At 33.5% G+C, this 25,238-nt stretch overlaps 1 protein-coding gene and 1 long non-coding RNA gene across 4 annotated transcripts in view; one reads left to right on the forward strand and one right to left on the reverse strand.

Annotated features, from left to right (window-relative positions):
• Nucleotides 1-2,761, forward strand: part of LOC144318521 (uncharacterized) — a 40,552-nt gene extending 37,791 nt beyond the window's left edge. Inside the window, exons 5-6 of the long non-coding RNA XR_013384501.1 lie at nt 2,101-2,153; nt 2,434-2,761. This is a non-coding gene — a long non-coding RNA (uncharacterized LOC144318521). The remainder of the gene's footprint in view (nt 1-2,100; nt 2,154-2,433) is intronic.
• Nucleotides 1-25,238, reverse strand: part of DPYD (dihydropyrimidine dehydrogenase) — a 798,341-nt gene that overhangs the window by 311,537 nt on the left and 461,566 nt on the right. For all 3 annotated transcript variants that reach the window (XM_077905543.1, XM_077905544.1, XM_077905545.1), the window contains one exon: nt 17,763-17,927. In XM_077905543.1, the coding sequence (XP_077761669.1) occupies nt 17,763-17,927 (165 nt within the window). The remainder of the gene's footprint in view (nt 1-17,762; nt 17,928-25,238) is intronic.

Consider the following 25,238-nt stretch of genomic DNA (forward strand, 5'->3'; position numbering starts at 1 on the left):
AAAACTATAGAACACTTCTGAAAGAAATTGAGGAAGACACAAAGAGATGGAAAAATATTCCATGCTCATGGATTGGCAGAATTAATATTGTGAAAATGTCAATGTTACCCAGAGCAATATACACGTTTAATGCAATCCCTATCAAAATACCATGGACTTTCTTCAGAGAGTTAGAACAAATTATTTTAAGATTTGTGTGGAATCAGAAAAGACCCCGAATAGCCAGGGGAATTTTAAAAAAGAAAACCATATCTGGGGGCATCACAATGCCAGATTTCAGGTTGTACTACAAAGCTGTGGTCATCAAGACAGTGTGGTACTGGCACAAAAACAGACACATAGATCAGTGGAACAGAATAGAGAATCCAGAAGTGGACCCTGAACTTTATGGGCAACTAATATTCGATAAAGGAGGAAAGACTATCCATTGGAAGAAAGACAGTCTCTTCAATAAATGGTGCTGGGAAAATTGGACATCCACATGCAGAAGAATGAAACTAGACCACTCTCTTTCACCATACACCAAGATAAACTCAAAATGGATGAAAGATCTAAATGTGAGACAAGATTCCATCAAAATCCTAGAGAAGAACACAGGCAACACCCTTTTTGAACTCGGCCATAGTAACTTCTTGCAAGATACATCCACGAAGGCAAAAGAAACAAAAGCAAAAATGAACTATTGGGACTTCATCAAGATAAGAAGCTTTTGCACAGCAAAGGATACAGTCAACAAAACTCAAAGACAACCTACAGAATGGGAGAAGATATTTGCAAATGACATATCAGATAAAGGGCTAGTTTCCAAGATCTATAAAGAACTTATTAAACTCAACACCAAAGAAACAAACAATCCAATCATGAAATGGGCAAAAGACATGAACAGAAATCTCATAGAGGAAGACATAGACATGGCCAACATGCATATGAGAAAATGCTCTGCATCACTTGCCATCAGGGAAATACAAATCAAAACTACAATGAGATACCACCTCACACCAGTGAGAATGGGGAAAATTAACAAGGCAGGAAACAACAAATGTTGGAGAGGATGCGGAGAAAAGGGAACCCTCCTACACTGTTGGTGGGAATGTGAACTGGTGCAGCCACTCTGGAAAACTGTGTGGAGGTTCCTCAAACAGTTAAAAATATACCTGCCCTACGACCCAGCAATTGCACTGTTGGGGATTTACCCCAAAGATACAAATGCAATGAAACGCCGGGACACCTGCACCCCGATGTTTCTAGCAGCAATGGCCACTATAGCCAAACTGTGGAAGGAGCCTCGGTGTCCAACGAAAGATGAATGGATAAAGAAGATGTGGTTTATGTATACAATGGAATATTACTCAGCTATTAGAAATGACAAATACCCACCATTTGCTTCAACGTGGATGGAACTGGAGGGTATTATGCTGAGTGAAGTAAGTCAGTCGGAGAAGGACAAACATTATATGTTCTCATTCATTTGGGGAATATAAATAATAGTGAAAGGGAAAATGAGGGAAGGGAGAAGAAATGTGTGGGAAATATCAGAAAGGGAGACAGAACGTAAAGACTGCTAACTCTGGGAAACGAACTAGGGGTGGTAGAAGGGGAGGAGGGCGGGGGGTGGGAGTGAATGGGTGACGGGCACTGGGTGTTATTCTGTATGTTAGTAAATTGAACACCAATAAAAAAAAAAAAAAAAAAAAAAAAAAAAAAAAAAAAAAAAAAAAAAAAAAAAAATGATCACACATATAACTTTTCCAATCTATAAATGTGTTCACTTCCTATATTAAAGCACCTTCCCCTGCACCTTGTAACCCAAGAGCCATAACTAAATTTACAATTTAAACTAAAACAAGCACAAACAGTCACTGATCATTTTAATATTGAGGTTTTAAAGGACACATTATGAAGAAATTAAAATGCAAAAAGCAGCACAAAGTTAAATTAAATTATTTATTATGGAAAGATTAGTCAATCTAGTTACTTCCCTAAATTTTGCATGAATAAAATATTACAAAAAATTTCCTTTTGGGTGATCAGTATATAGATCAGAAACTCCCTGAAGAAGCTATATTAATAAAGTTAACTCATTCCTTATTAATGCTCCAGGCATTTTAACAACATGCGAAGTGAAATATCCACCTCAAAAAATGACTTAAATGGTAAGTTATTTCTTTGCTTCACATACACAATGGATAATTAGTTCAGGAAAAAAATCTCAAAGGGAGAAAAAATAGCCAACTGTGAAATTCACAAATACTTTTCTTGGATTGGGTACAAATGCTATTCAGGCCAATACCAGGGATGCATAAATTCTTTCTATCCTATTTACAATCCAGTCTTGATTAGTTAGGAGCTCATTTTCCAGTTTGCGAATTATCTAGGTCTTTGATTCTTCTCTTCCCTCTGGCTGATTACCTTTACCATTTCTCTGCTCATTAGCACCTCCACCAGAAGGGGAAGAAAATCCAGGTGAAAAGAAAAAGCGAATCATACGTGAACATCTTCAACTACTCTGAAGCTTGTCTTTAAAAAAAAATGTTAATTTTCTATTGTAAGTGTATGCATGTCAGATGTTCTGTTATCAATATGAAAGTCTACCATTTACAATCTGAGAAAAATCCTTGAGAAATTACTTACCTTCCCCGAGCTATCAGATTCTAGTATGAAATGAGGATATTTTCATGCCTTCCTTACAAAGTCATTATGAGGTCAACTCAGAGAAATAGAGATTTGTGTAATAATAAATGGGTATACACATTTAGTAAGTTATTTTGTTTTAAGTTGCAAAACTCCTTTTCAATTTTTGCTTCTTGTACTTCCCTTAAGATTTGGGGTTTACTTTAGCAAAAAGCTCATTGTCAAAAGATGTTTTTTTCTTTTCTTCTGTTCCTTTTTTTTTTTTTTAAGTCCTTCCATTTATCTCTAACACGAGTATGAAATGCACTCTTGGTATAAAACTAGAAGATACGGGTAAAAATACTGTATTGTTATTGATGAATTCCATTCATCAACTCTTCCCTGTGATTGAAATGGATAATTGCAAGTTCCCTGCATAGATATACATTATTCCTACTAACATGGCCCTCATTCTAATGTATATTTTCATAACTGCAGTTCTTAAAATGAAGACAAATCCCACAGAATACAATTTTCAGTAATTTGGAGGGTTCATTGTACATATTTGTTTTATCAAAGTTTACCTCATTTGTAAGAATGTTTGGTTTGCCTGGTGATTAAATCAGTTGTACAAGGCCTCTGTGACATTTTCCTTTTAGATGGTTTACAATTAATTAGATCTTATTTGTAGGTCTCAGATAGAGACTCAAATTCTCCTTAAATGGAATCAGTTATCCAACCATAAATAATGGTTAAAAAAAGAAAAAAAAAAAAACAGTCATTATATTACACTATACAAATCTTTAAAATAGCACTACTAGTTTTTATTATTGTTTTTTTAACTCTCTTAAAGAATAAAGAGAATACTTCCAAGTAAATGTCTTAAAAGACCTAAGGGGAAAATATGAAAATAGTTCCTTGTGAAAAATAAATCTCTGGAATATCCCCTGTAGGGTACAATGTAAAAGAATAAAATGCCTAGTGGCAAAAAAAGAAGCTGGGGAAAAAATGTTGTCTATCAGCATGCTCCTATCCTCTCCAAAAAGTAAAATAGGATAAGCAGTTTGTAACGAAGTATATGCAACACATATAATTGTAGTGTCTTATGTTAAATAAAAACCTTCATATTCCCTCCTACTTTTAAGCCTCTCATAAAACAGTAGTGGTTTCTTTTTTCTGTTTTTTAAACGTTCCTAACTTTAAGATAAAAAAGATATATTTTAGGAACTTGCACGGGGCGAGGAGAAGAGAGTAGAAGGTTTTATTTGATCCTTTCTCACTCCTGGTTTCCTGAATATATTAAGAGTCGAATGTGTTTGAGTAGAGTTCTCTATAAAAACATTAGAACGATGAGAGATTTCCAAATCGGCATTAAGTAAGTGAGACCACTGAACAAAACTCAGAAGCTATTTGAGTATGGAGAGGGTTTCATTTTATGACATGGTCTGGTTATGTAGCAAACATATACAATATATAAATTGTTTCTATTGCCTCTCTCATGAGCTAGTTTATACCAAGAAAGAGTCTAACTTCAATGCATCATAGCCATCCCCAGGGTCTCTTTCAACATGGTTCAGTGTATTCCATGCCATACTTCCAAATGGAGAAGAAAATATTGGTACCCAAAAGGCAGCCTGACAAATTACAAAGTAAAGGGGAGTTTGAGAAAAAGTATGTTGTAGGCAGTTAATGCCTGTATAATGTGGACTATTTAAAAAGCTTTGGGGGATCCCTGGGTGGCGCAGCGGTTTGGCACCTGCCTTTGGCCCAGGGCGCGATCCTGGAGACCCGGGATCGAATCCCACGTCGGGCTCCCGGTGCATGGAGCCTGCTTCTCCCTCTGCCTATGTCTCTGCCCACCCCCCCTCTGTGACTATCATAAATAAATAAAAATTAAAAAAAAAATAAATAAAAAGCTTTGGTAAATTTTCTGCTGATTTTTCCTTTAGTGAATGACATGAACCACTAGCATTTTTAATGTCCCACAAAGCAGAAGCTCAAAAATCAACCCAATGTTTCTTTTTTTTTTCTTAATACAGCATAAGGTCATTTAGCCTGTTAATTCCCATGAGTCAGTATCAAAGTGAATGTGACCAAAATGCTAGACAATTTTGTGGAAGATAATAATTGACTGGTGGCTCAGACAATGGGATAGGGATTGAGGAGCTTGGTGACAGGGGTTTACCAATCCAATTAAACCCAAAATTAATTCCCAGGACACATTCCATGAAAAGTGTCATTATAATTTTAAACTGAACCTATTTTTAAACAGATTTATTGAGTTATATTTTTATATATGATATATATTCTACATATGCTATATATAGTATGTTATAAATTATATATAACTCTATACATTATATATATACCCATAAATTGTGTATGTTATATATGTACAATTATTTATACATTAAAGTATAACATAAAATAAATTATATATATTTAAAGCATACAATTTTATTTTATTTTTTTTTTTTTTATTTTTTATAAAATTTTTTATTTATTTATTGATAGTCACACACAGAGAAAGAGAGGCAGAGACATAGGCAGAGGGAGAAGCAGGCTCCATGCACCGGGAGCCCGATGTGGGATTCGATCCCGGGTCTCCAGGATCGCGCCCTGGGCCAAGGGCAGGCGCTAAACCACTGCACCACCCAGGGATCCCAAGCATACAATTTTATGAGATTTGACATGTGTATGTACTTTGAAACCATCATCACAAGACAATGAACGTGTTTATCATGCTCCATGTGTGGGAATTCACCATATCCTTGCCATATCCTTCATTTGGTATGATCAGTTCTTTTAAATTTTATGCAGTCTGATAGGCATATATGTCACTGTGGTTTTAATTTGCATTTCTGTAATGACTAATGATGTTGAGCATATTTTCATTTGCTTATTTATCGTTCACAATCTTCTTTGGTGAAGTACCTGCTCAATTTTTTTGCTCCAAGTGGGAAGGGTTATTTTCTTTCTTTCTTTCTTTCTTTCTTTCTTTCTTTCTTTCTTTCTTTCTTTCTTTCTTTCTTCTTTCTTTTTTTTCTTTCTTCTTTCTCTTTCTTTCTTTTCTTTTCTTTCTTTTCTTTCTTTCTTCTTTCTTTCTTTCTTTCTTTCTTTCTTTCTTTCTTCTGTTTTTTTTTTTGTTATTTGTTTTCTTATTATGGATTTGGAATGTTCTTTAAATATTCTGGACATAAAAAAATTATTCTGGATATAGTCCTTCATCAGGTATATAATTTGTAAATATTTTTCCCATTCTGGTTTATATTTTCACTTTCTTAACAACAGCTTTGGAAGAGCAAAACTTTAAAATTTGAGTTAATCACATCCCTTTTTTTTTTTCTTTCAAACACTGTGCTTTTAGTATATATCTAAAGAAATGTTTGCCTAACCTAAGGTCACAAGAACTTTCTCTGATGTTTTCCTATGAAGTTTTATAGTTTTAGGTTTTTCATTTCATTTCATAGGTTTTTCATAGATCTATGACTATTTTGAATTATTTTTTATATAACATGTCAGATGTGAGTCAATATTTACTTTTTAAAAAATTTGGATATCCAATTTTACTAGTATCACTTGTTGAAAAGACTCTATTTTTGTTCACTGAATTTCTTCTTTGCAACTTAACCAAAAAATCAGTTGTTCATACAACTAACATGAGAGTTACTTTGAGGCTTGTTATTCTTCATTAATCTATTTGTATATTTATTTTATTTATTTATTTATTTTTTTAATTTTTATTTATTCATGATAGGCACACAGTGAGAGAGAGAGAGAGGCAGAGACACAAGCAGAGGGAGAAGCAGGCTCCATGCACCGGGAGCCTGACGTGGGATTCGATCCCGGATCTCCAGGATCGTGCCCTGGGCCAAAGGCAGGCGCCAAACCGCTGCGCCACCCAGGGATCCCTGTATATTTATTTTTATGCCAGTATCACTCTATCATGATTCATGTAGTTTTACAATAAGTCTTGAAATGAAAAAGTTTTAGACTTCCAAACTGGTTCTTTTTTAATGGGTTCTGATTACTGTAAGTCCTTTGCACTTCCATAGGAATTTCAGAATCAGCTTGTGAAATTCTACCGAAAAAATAATGCTAACATTTGGGTTAGCATTGCATTTTATTTTTATATCATCATGGGGATACTTGACATCTTAACAATATGAAATCTTCCAATCTTTGAACACAATATAGCCTCCCATTTATGTAGGGTTTTTTAAAATTTATATGAACAATATTTTGTAGTTTCAAAGTTGATGTCATTCTCATCTTTGTCAGATTTATCCCTATGCTCCTATTGATATATTAATATTATATGACACATTTATTTTAGTTTCCACTTGTCTATTGAGAACATATAAAAAGTATGATTGATTTTTATAAGTTTATCATGTATCTTGTAACCTTGCTAATAAACTCATTTATTATTTAAAGTAGTATTTTGACAGGCCATGACCAGGATGAGGTGAGTTGGACATTCTCCTGGGGTACAGAACTAAAGAGAGTACAAAAAAGTTGGTAATGAAGATATACACTATTTTAATGCAGTATTTTTAAAAAGTCAAATCTGAGAACAGCCTGCTTTTGTAAATAAAGTGTTTTTTATTGTTACATTTAATCACATTTTCTAAATAAACAATCATGTCATCTGTGAATAAAAAAGTTTTACTTATTCCTTGAAATCTGCATATCTTTTGTTGTTGTCATTCTCTTATTTAACAAAAACTTTAGCACAATGTGGAATAGAAATGGTAAGAGCAGATACCCTTATCCTACTTTTCTCAGGAAGAAAATATTGTCTTTCACCATTAACTATGATTTAGCTATAGGTTTTTTGTTTGTTTCTTTTTTTCTTTTTAAAGATTTTATGTATTTATTCATGAGAGACAGAGGCAGAGACACAGGCAGAGGAAGAAGCAGGCTTCATGCAGGGAGCCTGATGTGGGACTCCATCCCAGGATCCCAGGATCACACCCCAGCCAAATGCAGGTGCTAAACCGCTGAGCCAGCCATCCAGGGATAACCTGTTTGTTTCTTTTTAATGCCTTTCACTAGGTTAGGGAATAACTCTTCTATTCTTAGTTTGCTGAAATTTCCTTTAAATTAGAAACATTTTTAGATTTCTTCAAATTTTTTGTTGGTTCATAGAAATAATTATACAATTTCTATTGTTGTTATTATGTAGTTTGTCATTTATGTGAATTACAATATTCTCAAATGTTAAACCTACTTAGAATTCTTGAGATAGACCTCGTTTGTTCATGATGTATTATACTCTATGCAATATTGGATTATACTTGTTAAAATTTGTTTAGAACTTTTGCATCTATCTTCATGAAGGATAAGAGTCCATACTTTTATTTTCCTGTCCTGTTTTCATCCAGTTATGGTATCCGGGTGTTGGCATCATAGGTTTAGTTTGGAAGTGGTCTCTCTGTTTTACTTTTCTTTTTTTTTTTTTTTTTTTTTTATTTATTTATTTATTTTTTTTGTTTTACTTTTCTGAGAGAGTGTGTGTAGAACTGGAATTATTCTTTAGACCATAAATAGCTGAAAAAATCTACTCATGAAGCCATCTGGGCCTGTAGTTTTCTTCAGGCAAATGTTTCAAACTACAAATTCAATTTTTTTAACATTATCTATTGCTTCTTGACTAAGCTTTGATAGTTTGTGTCTTCAAGGAATCTGACTGGTTTACTTACATAAAATTGTTCATAATTATTTTATGATTTTTCTTTTAAAATCTATAGAATCTGCAGTGGTGCTACTTTTCTCATTCCCTATACTGATTATTTGTGTTTCTTCTCTCCTTTTTTCTTCATTAGTCTGGATGTTTTTATAAATTTCATTTGTTTTTGCAAGAAATTTTGCAAAGCTTTACTTTCCTTGGTATTCTCCATTATTTTTACTTTCTATCTTATTAATTTCCTCCACTGATCTTTATTATATCATCATTTTATTTACTTGGAGTTTAGTTTGTTCTTTTTTTTCTAGTATTTAGAGATAAAAGTTGCAGTAATTGAGACCTTTCTTCATGTCTGATATATATGTATTTAATGCTATAAATTTCCCTATTAGTAATGCTTTTATGAATACAATAATTTTAATTTTTTAGTTTAATTTTCGTTCAGTTCAAAATAATTTTAATTCTCATGATTTTTTCCTTTATTCAAAGGTTATTTAGATGTATTATTTATTTTTTAAATATCTTGGGATTTTCCCAATATATTCCTGTTGTGGTTGGAATACATACCTTGGATGAACTGAATTCTTTAAAATTATTAAGACTTCTTTTATCATGGTACATCTTTTTCCATTGCTACAATTTTCTCCTATTTGTGTCTTCATATTTAAAATTGTTTTTCTTATAGGCAGTATATGTGGTTGAGTCAAGCTTTTTCATTCAATCTGAACATCTCTGCCTTTTAACTGGGGATGTTCAGACCATTTACATTTAATGTGATTATCGATATGGTTAGGTTTAACTCTATCTCTTTACTATAGCATTTCTATTTGCATTGTCTCTTTTTTAATAGCCTTTATCTCTTTTTCTGCCTTCTTTTGGTTGAGTACTCTGTATGATTCCATTTTATACTTCTACTGTTGCTTTTCTACTAGAATCCTCATGCATATTTTTTATTGGCTGTTTAGAGCTTGGAGTATACATCTTCAAGTTATCACAGTCTATCTTCAAGTGACAAAAAATTTACATAAAGTGTTAGAAGCTACAATAGTATACTTCCATTTCTTCCTCACAACTTTTGTACTATTATCATATATTTTACCTTAATATATTTTATAAACCATATACTGTTTTATATTTTTGTTTAAATAATCAATTCTCTTCTAAAGTGAATTAAATAGTAGTTATTTATAGTTACAAATTCTGTATTCTTCATTCCTTTGTGTACTTCCATATTTCAACCTAGCATCATTTTACTTTCTGCCTAAAACATTAAAGAATATATTTCCTGTGATGCCAATCCCTCAGTGATGAACTCTTTTAGTCTTTTTTGTGTCAAAAAATATTTATTTCACCTGTATTTTTGAAAGATATGTTGCTGAATTTTGAAATCTAGATTAACAGTTGTCATTTTTTTTCTTTCAACACTTGAAAGTTGTCGTCTAGCTTGCATTTTTTCTGACAACAAATCAAAACAGTAACCTCTGTACTTGTTCTTCTGTATGAAACATGCTTTTTGTCTTGTGAAATTTTCTCTTTATAACTGATTTGATTAATTTCATTATGATGTACTCCTTGGTGAAATTTTCTTTGTGTTTCTTATGCGCGTAGCTCAAGTTTCTTGTTTGTTTGTTTGGCAGATGGGGAAGTTTGTAGTTTTATGTAAAACTGGGAAAATTTGGACCAGTATTTTTTCTTCAAACTTTAAAAATCCAGTGCATACTAGGCCACTAATATGTAGTTGTCCCTGGCTCACTAACAGTATGCTTACTCCCCACTCTCCAACATCCTCCCATTCCTGCATGAATTTTACCTTAGATAATTTTTATTGCCATATCTGCAAGCTGATTAATCATTTTTCTGCAATGCCTAATATGCCATTAATAACTTTAGTATATTTTTCATCTTATTCATTATAGTTTTCATTCTGGGAATCTGGTTTAGTGTGGTTTTGTTTGTTTGTTTGTTTTTATCTGTGTTCCATCTCTTGGTTTGAACATATGGAATATATTTGTAACAACAGTTTTAATCCATTTGCTAGCTAATTTTAACATCCCATAAGTTCTGGCACAGTTTTAATTTAATGATTTTCCTCTTATTTTAGATTATATTTTCCTATTTTTTTACGATAGGTAATTTTTAATTGAATGCCAGACACTGTGAATGTTATCTTGTTTGGTCTTAGATATTTTTTATTTCTATATTTTGTTTTGAGTTGCAGCTAAGTTACTTGGAGATAGTTTGATCCTTTCAGGTCTTGCTTTTAAGGTTTGTTGGGCATGACTAAAGCAGTGTTCAGCCTATGGTTAATTGTGAATCATAGGGTTTTCCAGTCTGGCTAGCAGTAAGAGTCATTATTACCAGACCCATTTAAGAACTGAGTACTTGTCCCTCTAACCCATTCAGAAAGTCCTTTCTGCAGTCCCTTGTAATTCACTTAAATGCATGAGCTTATCTGTACTCTGCTGAACACTCAAGGGGGACCTTTTGCAGGTCTCTGGAGTATCTCTGTATGTAGCTCTCTGCTTTCTGGTGCTCTGTCTCATGAATTCTGGCCACCTTGGTCTCTCTGGACTTTCAGTTCTGTCTCCTCAACTCAGAGAGAACCCTGGGTTTTACTCCCTGAAATGTGGCCTGGAAACCTTCTGAAGCAATGGTAGAGCTCATTTCCTTGGTTTTCTGTCTCCCAGTGACTAGTGCCTTTATTGACTGATGTTTCAAGTTTTAAAAACTATTGTTACATATATTTTATAATTTTTTTATGTTGCTATTTCAGTTGGGATGGTAAATCAAGTCCCCATAACTCTACCTAAATGACACCTAATGCTTTCTTTTAAGGAACTAGAAATATCCTATCAAAAAAAAAAAAAAAAAAAAAAAAAAAAAAAAAAAAGGCCCCACAAACAAACTTGGCCAGAAACTAATCACAGAACTATGAATTACACTATGTATTCTGATTCATTTTGGCTACTCTTGCTTCGAGGAATTAAATATATTTTAAATTTTCTTTGTTTCTATGCTGATACTAAGAAAATAACTCATTTAAATCTTCTTTTAATTGGAAACTAAGTCAAAAGAATGAATGACATTAAAGCACAGAAGTAAAATGAATAAAACACTGAACAAAGAATCAGACTTTACATTCTATATAATGTATAATAAACTCAGGTTCAGAAGAATCACCAAAAAGCATATTTAGTGAGTTTTTAATTTTTTAGTTGGTAATTATTTCTAAAACAGTGACTTTTATATGAACTGTTTACAAATACTTTGAAAATCGACTGGCAATATACTTCAACAGCTAAAAATATACTATTACCTTTGACTTAGAAATCCTTTAGAATATTTCATGAAAACTAATTATTATTTTAAGTAGCAATAAAAGCTAAATGCATAAAGATATTCTATGCAATACAATTTATAATGGTGAATAATTGCAATGTGCCAAACATGTTACATATAATATCTTACTTAATCTATACAACCTCTGATAATAGTTATTGTTATCGAACAGATGAGGACGTTGAAGTTGTGAGTGCCAATAAACAGCAAGTCAGAGGATATGCTGAGATTCAAACTCATCCTGACTTAAACCTCATGCCTTTAGCTCTTAGACTCTATCAGAAAGTGAAAACAGATACTTGTTAGTTAATTGGATGCAGATTACTTTACTTCCATCCACCTAACTTTTTAAATTTCAATTACTATTATGATTCATTTTATTTTATTTTTTGTTGGCTATATCGATCTTTTAAAAAATCAGTAAAGTAATGTCATCAGATAACTCTCCTGAACTTTAGCAAAGAAAGGAAGTTGGGAAGTATCTATGTCCTCTAGAGTTCATGGTGTATAGAAGGAAAGGAGTTTCCTGGGGATATGCTAGCCTTCCCTTCAATACCTGCTCTAGCAGTTTCCTAATTTATTTAAAATAAATCAACCTGGGAATGTGTAAAGTTGACAGAAACAGAGACTTGACAAGCTGAAAAAATTCCAGAGGGAGCAAAGAAGGAATCCTTCCAGTGCAGAAATGCTTACATTTCTGTTGGTGAATATCCTCTTCAGGATATGAGGGGGAAAGGGTCAAGGTGATGTTTATGTTTTATAATCTCTGTGATAAGAAAGCAATGGTTTAATAAAAAATGAAAGCAAAAAAAAAAAAAAAAAAAAAAGAAAGATAAAAAACCCAACCCTGTACTGGTGACTGTTGGACTGACAACATATGTATTATAGTTTTGTCTGTAACTAAATTTTATCTTTCTAAATGGACTGAGTAGAGGGTAACAAAATCCCCTTATTTCTAATGAGTAAAACTTAATTATAAATAATCCAAAGAAAAGAAAGCCTGCTTCTGCTAAGTCAGCCTTCACAGTGCCTATAAGAAGACTGAAGGAGTTATAGGGTGATGAATATCCACTGAATAAGCAGTGAGCATCCTCCTTGCTTTGCGGATACATAGATCCAACTGAATCTCCTGACTCCCTATTTTCAAATACATAACTTAAAATGGGATCAATTAACAGTTCAAACCAAACCAGTCCATGCTGAGTCACTGACATTGGTTTCTAAAGTCAGCTACATCCCTGCAAAGCACTAAGTATTAAGCTATAAAATGTCCTGTGCTGGGACTAATGACAAAATAATGGTTGGTTGAAGACAGACTTATTTCTTTGTCCAATAAAAAGATTTTGTTTTATATTTGAGAATCTGTGGTTAAGAGAATTCAATATAATTGACCCATCTGAGTGAGTGGGTAAGGGAGGACTGAAATAAATTATTACTCTTAATTCTTCAGGTTCTTTAGAGCCAAGTGAAATACCTCAAGGTGTAATGGAAAGTGACCTCACTTACTAGCTGTGTGACACAAGTGCCCTGTGCAATGCAATATTTCAAAACGTCGGTTTCCTCATCTATAAACTGAGGAAAAACTCTGCTTCACAGATACATAAAGCTCATAGTACAGTTCCAGCACCTATAAAAGGCTCTCAAGTTCTGATACAGGACTTTTATAAATATTTAATGATGTATGTCAAGGATTATGAATGATGCTGCTTTTATATGCAGTAGAATTAATTGAGGAACTAAAAAAAAACACACACAAACACACACACACACACATACACATACACATACACATACACACACACAGAGGGATATATATTCATTCTATCTATGCCAGAATTTCTGAAAGGACTGAACTAGGACAGGGCCTAACCATAAATAGCTTTTCTGAAGCTCCCCAAGTGATTCTAATATGCACTCAGAATTGAGAACCACAGGACATAGATTCTGAAGCTGTGTCCATAGTCAATAGAATACAAGAAATTAATGAAGTAGGATTGGAAAAAACTTAGATCTTTATTTTCACTAACCTCCTGCTGAAATTTGGCATTTCCTCATGAATACAATGAACCACAGTAGTACTATCAACCTGTAACTTTGCACCAACAGAAGCCACAGAAGATCATAATACTGTTGTTACAGACATCTCAAGGTGTCATTGATAGTCACCATTATATGTCAAAATTGCAGTAGTTATTAGATCTGCCACAAGACTGTGTTTTTAGTGACTTGTTACAGAGGAACATGCATTACTATATCGTATTTTTAAAAATAAGTTTAGCATTCTATTTTAATGCAATGGGTATCCTTTGCAAACTACTGAATTTGGTTTTACACACTCAAAAACATTCTGAAGAAAGGCTTTTAGGCTTCACAAGGGTGTATAAGGATTCCATACAAAGTTAAAAACTTTGTATTTTGAGGCTATTGGTCAGGAAACCCCTTTCAGGAATGCTGATGAAGAACAACAACTTTGGAATCATTTTGGACTTCACGTGGCAATGCTGATTTCTCAGTAATGAACTGAGAAAGGGGTTCAGTAGAATGAGGTGTATTCTAACAGAAGTATATTTACATATCAATTGTTCTTCCTTTATTAATTTCTCTAACAAAGCCATCACTCCCTTTTCTATCTTCACCAGCTAATTCACTGCTAAATCCCTATCTTTTGCCTAACTCTTACTTTAGCTGCCACAAATGATAGAAAATGTCAGTCATTGTTTGCTAATTCAGTGCATTCAGACAAAATGCAGCATGTATTTTTTGGTAAAAGTTTTTTTCAAAGCCTAAAATATACTGTTTCTAAGGCTTTTGCAATGGGAATGAAAGGATTCACTTAAAATTGATTTCTGTAAGCCCTAATTATACAGTACATTTCATAATAAGCATTGAAAAATCTCAGCTTAGGAACAAAAAAAAACCTCTTAGTTAGTAATAATCGTCACTACAATGATCCGTGTGCCAAATTTAATTCACAGATAAATAAAAGGAAACCTTGAAAGCTGGGCAGAAGTCTAGTCTAAGTGTGGGCTTTGCTGCAACTGTGTGATAGTGAAGAGACAAGCCCTTACAATGTATTTCAGGGGTCTCGATGTTTTTCTATTCAAGGTGTTCTTCCCGTTGTCTCTTCCAGTTCATGGTCAACTGGTGCCTAGACTCTCTAGAAAGAGAGATACTAGCTGCCGATATCAGCTGACCTACATCCCTTCCCCACAAACCCCAGGATAATTTCTTTTTCAGAAAAGTTAGCCCTTGCTTAGAAGCTGCCACGGTGGGTTGAATTATCCGATCTCTGTCATTAAAGGTGGCAGCCACGCACTTGAGAATGATGTGGGAAAACTCCAGTGAGAGTGATAATTAAACTTGGAAAATGAAGGGTCACCTTCTTTCATTCAGCTCATTGGGTTTGGCATCAGAGTAATTCCAAAACAGTAGGGGATATTCTAGTCTCAGCATGGCAATATCTAGGTGCAACACATTATTTCTAGGGGTTCAAATGGGAATGCCATTTTAATTGTATTTAAAATGTTGTCTTTGATATGGGGAATAAAAATGTTAGAGACTAGTTCTAAGAATATAGAAAAAGAATAATGAGTATAATTGAAATGGTGTAAGAATTAGAAAAAGAAATGCATGCATTGTTTTCTCAGTAGAAAAAAGCATTATAGGAGAAGCAAATTGTTTTCAGGGAAATTGAAAAGAACGGTTAAATGTGCGTCTTCTTTCTACTTGCTTGTGGAATTACAAAGTGAGTGGTTTCATCTCAGCTTTCTTGTCTACTTACTATCATTTCTTGGAGGCCATTATTTAACATTTCACTCCTGCCCAGAAGAGGGTAGATGGAACTAAAGACAAGCCATTGGTAGGAGTTCTCTTCCAGGAAAACTTTTTTTTTTTTTTTTTTTTCAGATACATTGGCTTATCTAAATACAGTATTTGGAGAAATGATATTCATAGTATTCTTATGCTGCATTCAAAAGTAATTTTGAAATTTCAAAGGCCTGAAATGATACTGCAGTAGATGCATTAAAAAATCTCTGTCATTAGGCAGGAACACAGATGCTAAAAAGCAAATTTCAAGTTCAAATTCTGGCTTCACTGTAATAATCCCCCCTGATCCATGGGGGATATGTGCGAAGACCCCCAGTGAATACTTGAAACCATGGGTAGCACTGAAAACTCTAAATCCCATACTTTTTCCTATATATACAGATCTACAATAAAGGTTTAGTTTATAAATTGGGCACAATAAGAGATTAACAATAACCAATAATAAAATAGAATAATTATAACAACATACTGTAGTAAAAGTTGTGTGAATATGATCTTTCTCAAAAAAATATGATCTTTCTCTCTCTCAAAATACCATATTGTACTGTCTTCAGTCTTCTTCTTGTGATGATGTGAGATGAGAAAATGCTTACGTGATGAGATGAAGTGAGGTGAATAACAAAAGCACTGTGACATAGCTTTAAGCAACTACTGAATTTCCAAGCGTACACGAGATGCAAAATCATCTGCTTTTGGACCCTGGTTGACTATTGGTAACTAAAACCACGAAAACAGTAACTGTGGATGAGGAAGGACCATTGTAATAGCCGTGTAACCCTGGGCATGCTACTTAACTTCTGTGTTTCCTCTCTGTGAAATGGGGAAGTAACAGTACCTATCCTATAAGATTATTTAAAGACTGAGTGTTAAAATATATAAGACATTTATCATAGTAAGAAGCATAGTTTAATATTATAAGAGCTCAAACTTATCGTTATTAGGTTATTACATGGTCAATAGCTAGTATAATACTTAAGGCTCTAGGCCATGTTAAAAATATATTAATAATTCTTATGGTTGACTTTTTGTCCTTGTCATAATGAGCAAAGCTTCCCATAAGCTTTGGGTCCTTTAAAAAACAAATAACCCAACATAACTGTTATTACGGTTGATTTTATAATGTGAACATAGACGTGATTTGCAACATCATTTTTAGAAAGTGAAAAATTCCTAATGAACAGAAGCTATAGATTTCATATGAGTCTTGATAGCTCCCTTCATATTTGAGGGTTTAACTTGAGGAAGGTTAATTATATTCTCTGCATCTATATTTTGTTTCAATGCAAGAAAACTGTGAAACAATTAGGACTTTTTTAAAACATAAAAAACAGAAACAAAAACTTGGTAGGTTAGACAATAGTATGACAGCAAAAGTCCCTTTGTTAAGATTTTCTAATTTATCCATCTGTGGGAAAACATCCACAAATTTCATTAGAATTCAAAATATTATTATTTTATTCTTAAGCCATTCCAATTTGTCTTTGAATCTTTTCTACAACATAAAGATACACATAGCTCAAACCTCAACTTCCATCCATCACCAGCCCTAGGAGGGTAAATGAGAGGGTGGAGGAAGAATGAGTGTTTTTTTTTTTTTTTTTTTTTTTTTGTGTGTGTGTGTGTGCATATGTGCATTGAGGTGAGGGAAGGGGAGGAAGAATGGATGAATGACATCAAGGACAACTCTAACCATCTACTGAAGAGAAAATACCATCTCCTGGCAACATGTAAAAATCCATAAAGAAATGAAACATGTGTGATCATTGTGCACAGTACTTTTAAAGAAAGAGCTTCATAAAAAAAAAAAAAACAACAACAACAACAGCGATTCATTTAGTATAAAGGTATTAAAATTATTTGGTAAATTATTTTCCACTGAAAAAATACAAATGCACTATAAACGAAGATATTCTGCTTATGCCTCAGGTTTATATTTAAAATGATTTATAGTCTGCAATTTCTTCCTAAGGTCATCACCTTCATAAATACTAGCCACATACAGTGAAAATCAACTCAATAAAATGAGTATTTCATTTCTCTTCCTCCTGCTTATGTAGATACTTCTTCCATCTGCATAGCACCCATTTATAACAAAGCCTCACATTGTGCAGATTTTTATGAGTTCTTGAGCTTTTCTTTCTTTTTTATCTTTCTATGCATCAGCAAAGCAACTGGCAGATTCTTTAATAAAATATATTATACACATTAATATTTATAAGCCTATGAATTGGATGTTTAAATAAACATTCACCAACTTATGCCAATTCTTTTGTTTTAGACGTTAAATCACACTTACATTGCCTGGAAAGTCAGCTTTTAGTTCAGTGACACTTTGACACCAATATGCAGCCGTTTTTTCACTGATGAGCTCAATATTCAGGAAGGAGCTTTGTCCAGGGCCATACATGGGGCCAGAGGTAGTCCCCCGGATGATTCTAGGTGAAACATTTGTCACGATGTCCTGATAAAAGAGTAAAGATATTGGGTCTCCTTTTGACAAACAAAAACTACAATCTTTATTCCCTGCTCGTTGCCATATGATAATATTTTACGAAGTCTTTCTAACATTTTTACAGAAGAATTTTTAAAATATATTTTAAATTACACATGAACATAAACCACTTCCAAATGAAAGAGTAAAATATTTGTTAGCTTTATTTAAATTACCGCCTATAATTGTAAGGTTAGCATAATAAAATATAGATATGTAAATTAATTTACACAGGTTTGGGGCATACATATTTTAATTTGTTTGCAATTAAATAATAAATAAAAACCTGAGTAAAATATAAGAATATGATTTCAGTCTATTTAACCCAAATACCTCCAATGAAATTTTAACTCCAATAAAAACTAATGTTTTGTAAAGAAAAAAATATTTTTCTTAAAAATTAATTCCAATGTAAATCAGCCAAGGAGTATATATTACTACTACTGGCTCATCAAACTTTAACGCATACTCTAACAAATGGGGGTCAGTCAGCTTACCTACAGGAATCTAACTATAAATTCACATTCAATGAGAACTCAGTTCTCCCAAGACTGAAATGAGGATATCAATAACTTCCTGATAACTATAAACAGTAAACAGTCAAATTAACTCGCTTGTTAAGTGTAATTAACAATGCACAACTGCTTCTAAAGCTGTATTAACAAAGAAGAGTAACATTCTTACGTTACTAAAAACTAAAAAGAAACAAAGAAGAAAAATGTTTCTTTAGCCAACTTCCAATTAAAATTAATTTTGAGTAAAGGTCATTTAGTTAAGGATTTATCAGAATTAGTCATTTAAGTACCCCTCCTCACCATCTTGTCACTTTTAGTGAGATAACATGAACCCCCATTAGTATATAGCAATTAAGGTCAATTTACATATTTTAATTAAGAACCACCCCATATAAAACAATTAGCGTAATAGGCATACTAACTGGATTTCATAACATTTGGACGTTTTTCCAACTAGATAGACAGGAAACCTTAATTAGCATTAATTAGTGCTGATCTGCATATGTTTGATAAGGCATACCCTTGCCACAAAAGATTATTTATTCCTGAATCTGCCAAATGCTACAGTTGCAGAGGATGAAAGGACTTTTCTTCACATTGCATGTTAATTTCTGGTAATTTACATTCACTTTTACATTCGAATTAATATATTATAAAATATATGGTATAAATGTTACAATAAGCCTCCTTAAATATGTACATTTTTACTTATAGGAATCCTGCCAGTTAATGTTTTACTAATTAAGCCATTCCACTTCTATTGTAATTGTGGGCAATACCACCAGCCTTACTTTGATTTGCTATTGTGAAACTGTGTTCCACAATCTTATAATGGGTAATATGACAAGTTGAGTCACTCCAGGAAGCTCAAGCCTGGTGGGTCAAATTTCTATCTTGGCAAATGCTTAAATGTGTGCTTTGCACCCCTGCAGGTGGCTTCTGTGCAGCTCACCCAGGTAGGTACTCTTTCACTGCCATGGTCTGAGGAGACAATTCTAGGAATAAATAAGGCTAGTTTTCTTCTATACTCCAATGTTGAAGAGCCATACTCAATAAGCCTTGAGGTCCTCATTTCCTCTGCTCTACCCCCTATCCTAAAAGCCCTTCACCTACATACATCCAATGTAGATCACAGGTTGTGCGCTGCATAGAAAAACTTGGCCAATGAAGGGAACAGAGTCCTCTTTAAGTTCATCAACTCCCATGGCCCGGCACTGAATAGTCCCACAAATGAAGGGGCACCTATTTTAAACAACCATTTTATAATTTAGTGGCACCTCTTGCTTACTGAATAAAACTCATTAATGTTAGCAGTACCCTGTTCCTTTCCATTCTTCAGGTCTTAGCTTAGACTTCAGTCTCTTTGAAAAACCTTTCGATCTCTCCAACATCATCAAGTCTTAATAAGCTGACTTAAGCCACCATAGCATTATATACCTTCCCCAATTGGCATTCATAACACCTGCATTGTGACTGTCTATATTCTTGTCTGAACCTTCCACTAGAGTGTAAGGTATGTAAGAGGAGAAACTATCTTGTTTCCTATTACATGACCAGCTTCTAGCCTGGCCTTTAGTTCAGATAATGTGTTTTGGAGAAGCCTAGTGCCAAGATCCTAGGCACTAGAATGGGTCTTGTCCTGAGGCATGGGAACTATTTAGGATTTATTGCTGGCCCTATTCTGTTGCTGAACAGATATGTGGATTTGGACTTATATTCAAATTTCAGGTACTGGTTCTTTGCTTAGATTCTTTCCTATTAGTCTGTTACTGTAGAATTGGGGACTTTCCCTGATAGCTCAGGGACCCCCTTCTCTGACTACAGCTAGATCCTGGTAGGAGTATGCTACCAACTACAGCTAGATCCTGGTAGGAGTATGCTTGACACAGACTGTCCATTACTCCACCATTCTCATATCAGCCTACTGCAGAGCCTTGATGACAGGAAGTATGTTTGAACTTCAATGCCCTGTAGCTTCTAAGATTTCCCTGATTGTTGGCCCTAACTTGCTGGGTTTATCTGATCTCTATGATCCAAATACAATGACTTTGTTCAAGTACAATCTGACTTTAGGGCTTTTCTGAGCCTGGTGGATGCAAATTCCTAACCTGGTCCATGGCTACCTTGGGGATTTGATTTCTTAGCCAATGAACCTATTAGGATCTTAACCAACTATAGTTGCTTCTTGTGTTTGAACCCTACTAGGACTAGGCCCACATCTTCACGGTATGCTCAGATTTTTTTTTTTTTTTTTTAAGATCATAAAATGAAAAAAAGACACAGAATGGAAGAATTGCACCCATATTGAGTAAGGAAAATCCCAATGGTCCAGTTATTCTAAGCCATATGCTTTTTCACAGTAACCTTCCTCATAATAATTAGGTCAACAACTTACGATGGTGAAAGGGTCAATAAACTGACAAGATTTAATTGGAGGACAGTCAAGCAAATGCTTCTTTCTTAAAATGCCCCATATTAGTGGTAACTTAAAACCTAAGATTTTGCCATTAGAGACTTTTCCTTCATGTATTGTGACTTAAGTTTAATTTTAATATTAGGCTTATTTTATTTTTCTCTTCTATAATGTCATATTAAACTCTAAATATACCATGGGAGAATTTTCAAAGATCAAATTAACAAAGATTAAACTAACAAAGGTCAAAGATGAAGTGCAAGGAAAATCAAAAAAGAAACTTCATCTACTTTATAACACAGGTTGCTTATTCCTTTCTGTTGATTTATGATAGGCAGTGTTTCTCTGAACAGGTCAGTTTTCTCTTTCCTTAATTCAAACAAAGAAGAAAGATCCTTAAACAACTCCCCGAATTACATAATGTCTACTGTGTAAAGCTTGTCAACTATCAGTGAGTCAATTTTTGCCATTCTAGCAATTTAAAAATTCAGCATATTCCAAATGCAACAAAAGTGCCCAGATTCCAAGATTATCACCCAGTGATAACTCAGTAATAGAAATTTTATTCTAGGTTTTCTTTCCCAAATTCATTCATATTTGCTACTTTGTCAAAAAATCTCCACTGACTTAAGACTTCTTAGAATTGTTAAATTAAGTGGAAGATGACTGAAAATGGATACATCCAATTATTATTGGTTATATGATTATACAGTTAGAGCTTCAATAATTGGGCAGTAACTTACTAAAGCTTTTGAACTGGGAAAACTAGAATTTGAGCATGATTTTATAAGATAATATTTTGCTTTAATATTTAATAGCTAAATTATATTAGCATTGCTTAAGGGAGTTAATATAACAAAATAAACATATTCAGAATATTTAGAACAAATGAGTTCATTCTCTATAACACAGAGGATGAATTACCATAGTTCTAATCTTCAGTGCATTGACAATATACAGATTTCTAAAAATTGATGTTTATAGATAAGGAAACATTAGGTGATATCTCTGCTTTGTGTGATATTGTGACTACCATTATAAAATTGAATGTTAGTGACCCCTTAACATTTGAAGTGATGCTAGTGATATTTCAGCGTTAGTAAAGAGATTTAAATGGTAAACAGGCTGATTATATTTGCTTGTTTAAATTCAGTTACTTGACTTCTCTTATCCACCCCCCCAAAAAAAAACCTATAGTGTTTCCATGGTTACCACTGGTCAAGATAGTCACAATGGCCTCAATGAACAGAAAAAGAAACTTTGCAGCGATGTCTTGGAAAAAGCTAGGAAAAGAACTGGGATCCAAAAAAGTTGAATGAAAATGAAAAATACAGGTTCCAGAGTGAGCCACAGCTACTGTACCACAACAGATTAACTTAAAATTTGTTGAGTGAAAAGAGTAAACTGTCAAAAAATATAAAGAATATGATCCCTAAAACAAACAAAATAACACAACATACTATTTAGTAAAACATATTTATATGAACAAATATAAATAAGAGATTATGTAAAAATAATTCAGGACAGTGGATGCCAGGGGAGAATTGGGGACAGTGGAGTAAGAATGATTCTAAAAGTATTAGTGATATATAATTTTAAAGAAGTTTTACTCTTGAACTGCAGAAACATAATGGCAAAATGAGAAATCTGTTTAGTGAACTTTATGCATAGTGCATAGTGTTATGAGCTGCAGAGAAAGTTTTATTGGTTTACCTGAAAATCTGTCATTTAAATCTTAGAGGTAAGTTGTTCCTTTTATTTTATTTTATTTTTTAATTTCCAAAACTCTGCTCTAAACGGTTGTTTTTGTCAAACAAATCTCTTCACTAATTAGTTTTATAAGCTAGAATTTCGAAAATTAAATGTACTCCATGACAAATTGTCTTCTAAAATAAATCACTTTCTATTTAACCGGGATTTATCTATACATTATTCCATAATAGAGGAAAATCATTTTGCAAATAAATCTAACAACAATATCCTGTTACATAATATGGTCCTATCATTATAAATCTGGCATACTGCTACCCTGGGAATAGCAAAAAGTAAAATAAAATTCAACAGTGGCCCAGTTTCCAGTGCAACTCCACTATTATGAAAGAAAAGAACTCTTTAACATTTTATTTTCTTCATGAACTGAGTATATTAATATTTGATTACTCCCCAAAATAAATGTTATAATGGTCAGAATAATCTCTACTTGGTTGTTTTGGAGGGTCAGAATGGGTAGGTTGAGAATTTTTTCTTAATACATCAATTTTTCCATTCTAGTGCCTTATATAAAGACAGCACTCAAAAACCTGAAATTGTGACAAAATTTATCCCTTTGTCATCAGGAACTTTAAATCTGTCTACCCACATGGAAAACACAGTAAACAAGAGTAATAGTGTTATCTAGACATACAAGATAAATTATCAGAGAAATACTGGCATTGAAATTGTAGAAAAAAAATAATTCAGATTTTTATAGCACAGATCTTTCACATACATCATTCTATTTGATCTTCATGATTCTATCATCATGCTGCTAATACTAAAACTAGGGCCTAGAGAAATTAAAGGGACTTGTCCACTACTGCCCAACTCTAGTGAGCATTAGAGGTTAAGACTAGAATTGAGGTACATTTATGTGATATTAATAATATCAGTGACTACTTAACATTTGATTCAGGTGATACTAATTAGCACTAATTTTAGTTGTAAGAAAAATAAGTCAATTTAAACAATTATTTATTTATTTATTTATTTACGGAAATGGAATGTGATATCTACTTGAAGGAAAAGGAATAATTCCCATAACTGAAAATGCATTTCAAAATTTTTCTGTCTCTTTTCTCTGCTTTTTTTTTCATAGCTCTTCATTCTTCCCTCTTTCTATAGAGGGCTTCCTCTGCTACAGTTCAAGTTCATATGATAGAACCATCAGCCCCTGACAGGTTCTGGTTTATAAGGTATACGTATAGTCACGCTCAAATCTTGTAATCTCACAGGCCCAATTTTACCCTGGTGGCAGAGACTCTAATGGGTTTCACTTGGGTTTGATATTTGCCCCTTGTCTAATTAACTATATCTATCAGGGTAGAATTAAGGGTTCATATATATGCTCATATAAACAAATACGGAGTAATCGAGAGCTAAGCAAATAGTTTTAAACGAGTCTTTAAGAATCTACTACCCTGGGACTAGTCTTTGCTAGGTTCACCTTAGAAAACTTAGAAAAAAATATCATATGATCATGAACAAAGTATAATTACCTAGGAAAGTGGATGAAAATGGACAAAATTATTATCATATAATGAAATGAAACTTCCCACAGTCTTGAATAAACCATAACAATCCATTTCCTATTCCTGTGGGCCCAAACCTTACTAGATCAAAGTTGTAAGAACTCTTTAAAAACTCCCTCATGTTTTAGGTTACATTGGCAATTCTGTTATTCCAGCATGGTGGTGTGCTGTAGACTGTCTGCACAGACAGCCTGGTGTATACCCAGTAGCAGTCTCATACTGCACTGAACTGATTGTGTAAGATGGGTAGGAGTGTAGCATTAGAGGAGAAACAACATGTTGTGTTCTACAATGAATAGGAAAAAAATTTACAACCTGATTAGGAATAAAGAGGGGAATAAAGAGTAGAAACCGAATATACTGAATGCCTCCTATGTGTCAAGGAAGGACTTTTACTCACATACTCTCTTGAGCTCACGTGGATCAAACATCTCCCACCTCTTAGATGGTGTCAAACATCTAGAGGATTTGGTATCTCTCACAGTTCAAGTACGGAGATTAAGTTTTTGAATTTTATTTATATTTTACTAGTAAAATTTTCAATCACAGACTTGTGTAGCTTTTTGTCTTTCCTCTTTCCCTTTTCCAAAGAGCTTATAACTTTGTAAATAGGACACCAAAAAGTAATTTGTTTTGCTCTTTGACTTTCTCATCTGTCAAACCGGCTTCACTATATGCTTCACTATATGACAGAGAGGTTGTAGGATCTTAAGTGAAATATTATAGCACATATCTGACATGTGGTATTTGATAAATACATATTTAATCATTCATCAGCTCATCAGCTTCAGAAACAGTCAAAACAGAAAGAGTTCAGGCACCTGGCCTTAACTTGTACATGGCCTGAAGCTGACAAAGCAACAGGAAATGAGGATGGGAAGATTGTAGAGTTGGGTCAGATTAGAGAGTCCTGAATGACTGTTTTAAGGAGTTCAAACTTTTTTCTGCAGACTTTGAGAATCCATTGTGTTCTGTCTCCTATTCAAGTTATTAATACCAATAGCTCACAGCAGCTGTGCATTCACAGAGATAAGTTTTACAAGGAACAGATGAAGAGCTTTTTCAG

Source organism: Canis aureus, chromosome 8, assembly GCF_053574225.1.
Source record: "Canis aureus isolate CA01 chromosome 8, VMU_Caureus_v.1.0, whole genome shotgun sequence".
NCBI classification, from domain to species: Eukaryota; Metazoa; Chordata; class Mammalia; order Carnivora; family Canidae; genus Canis; species Canis aureus.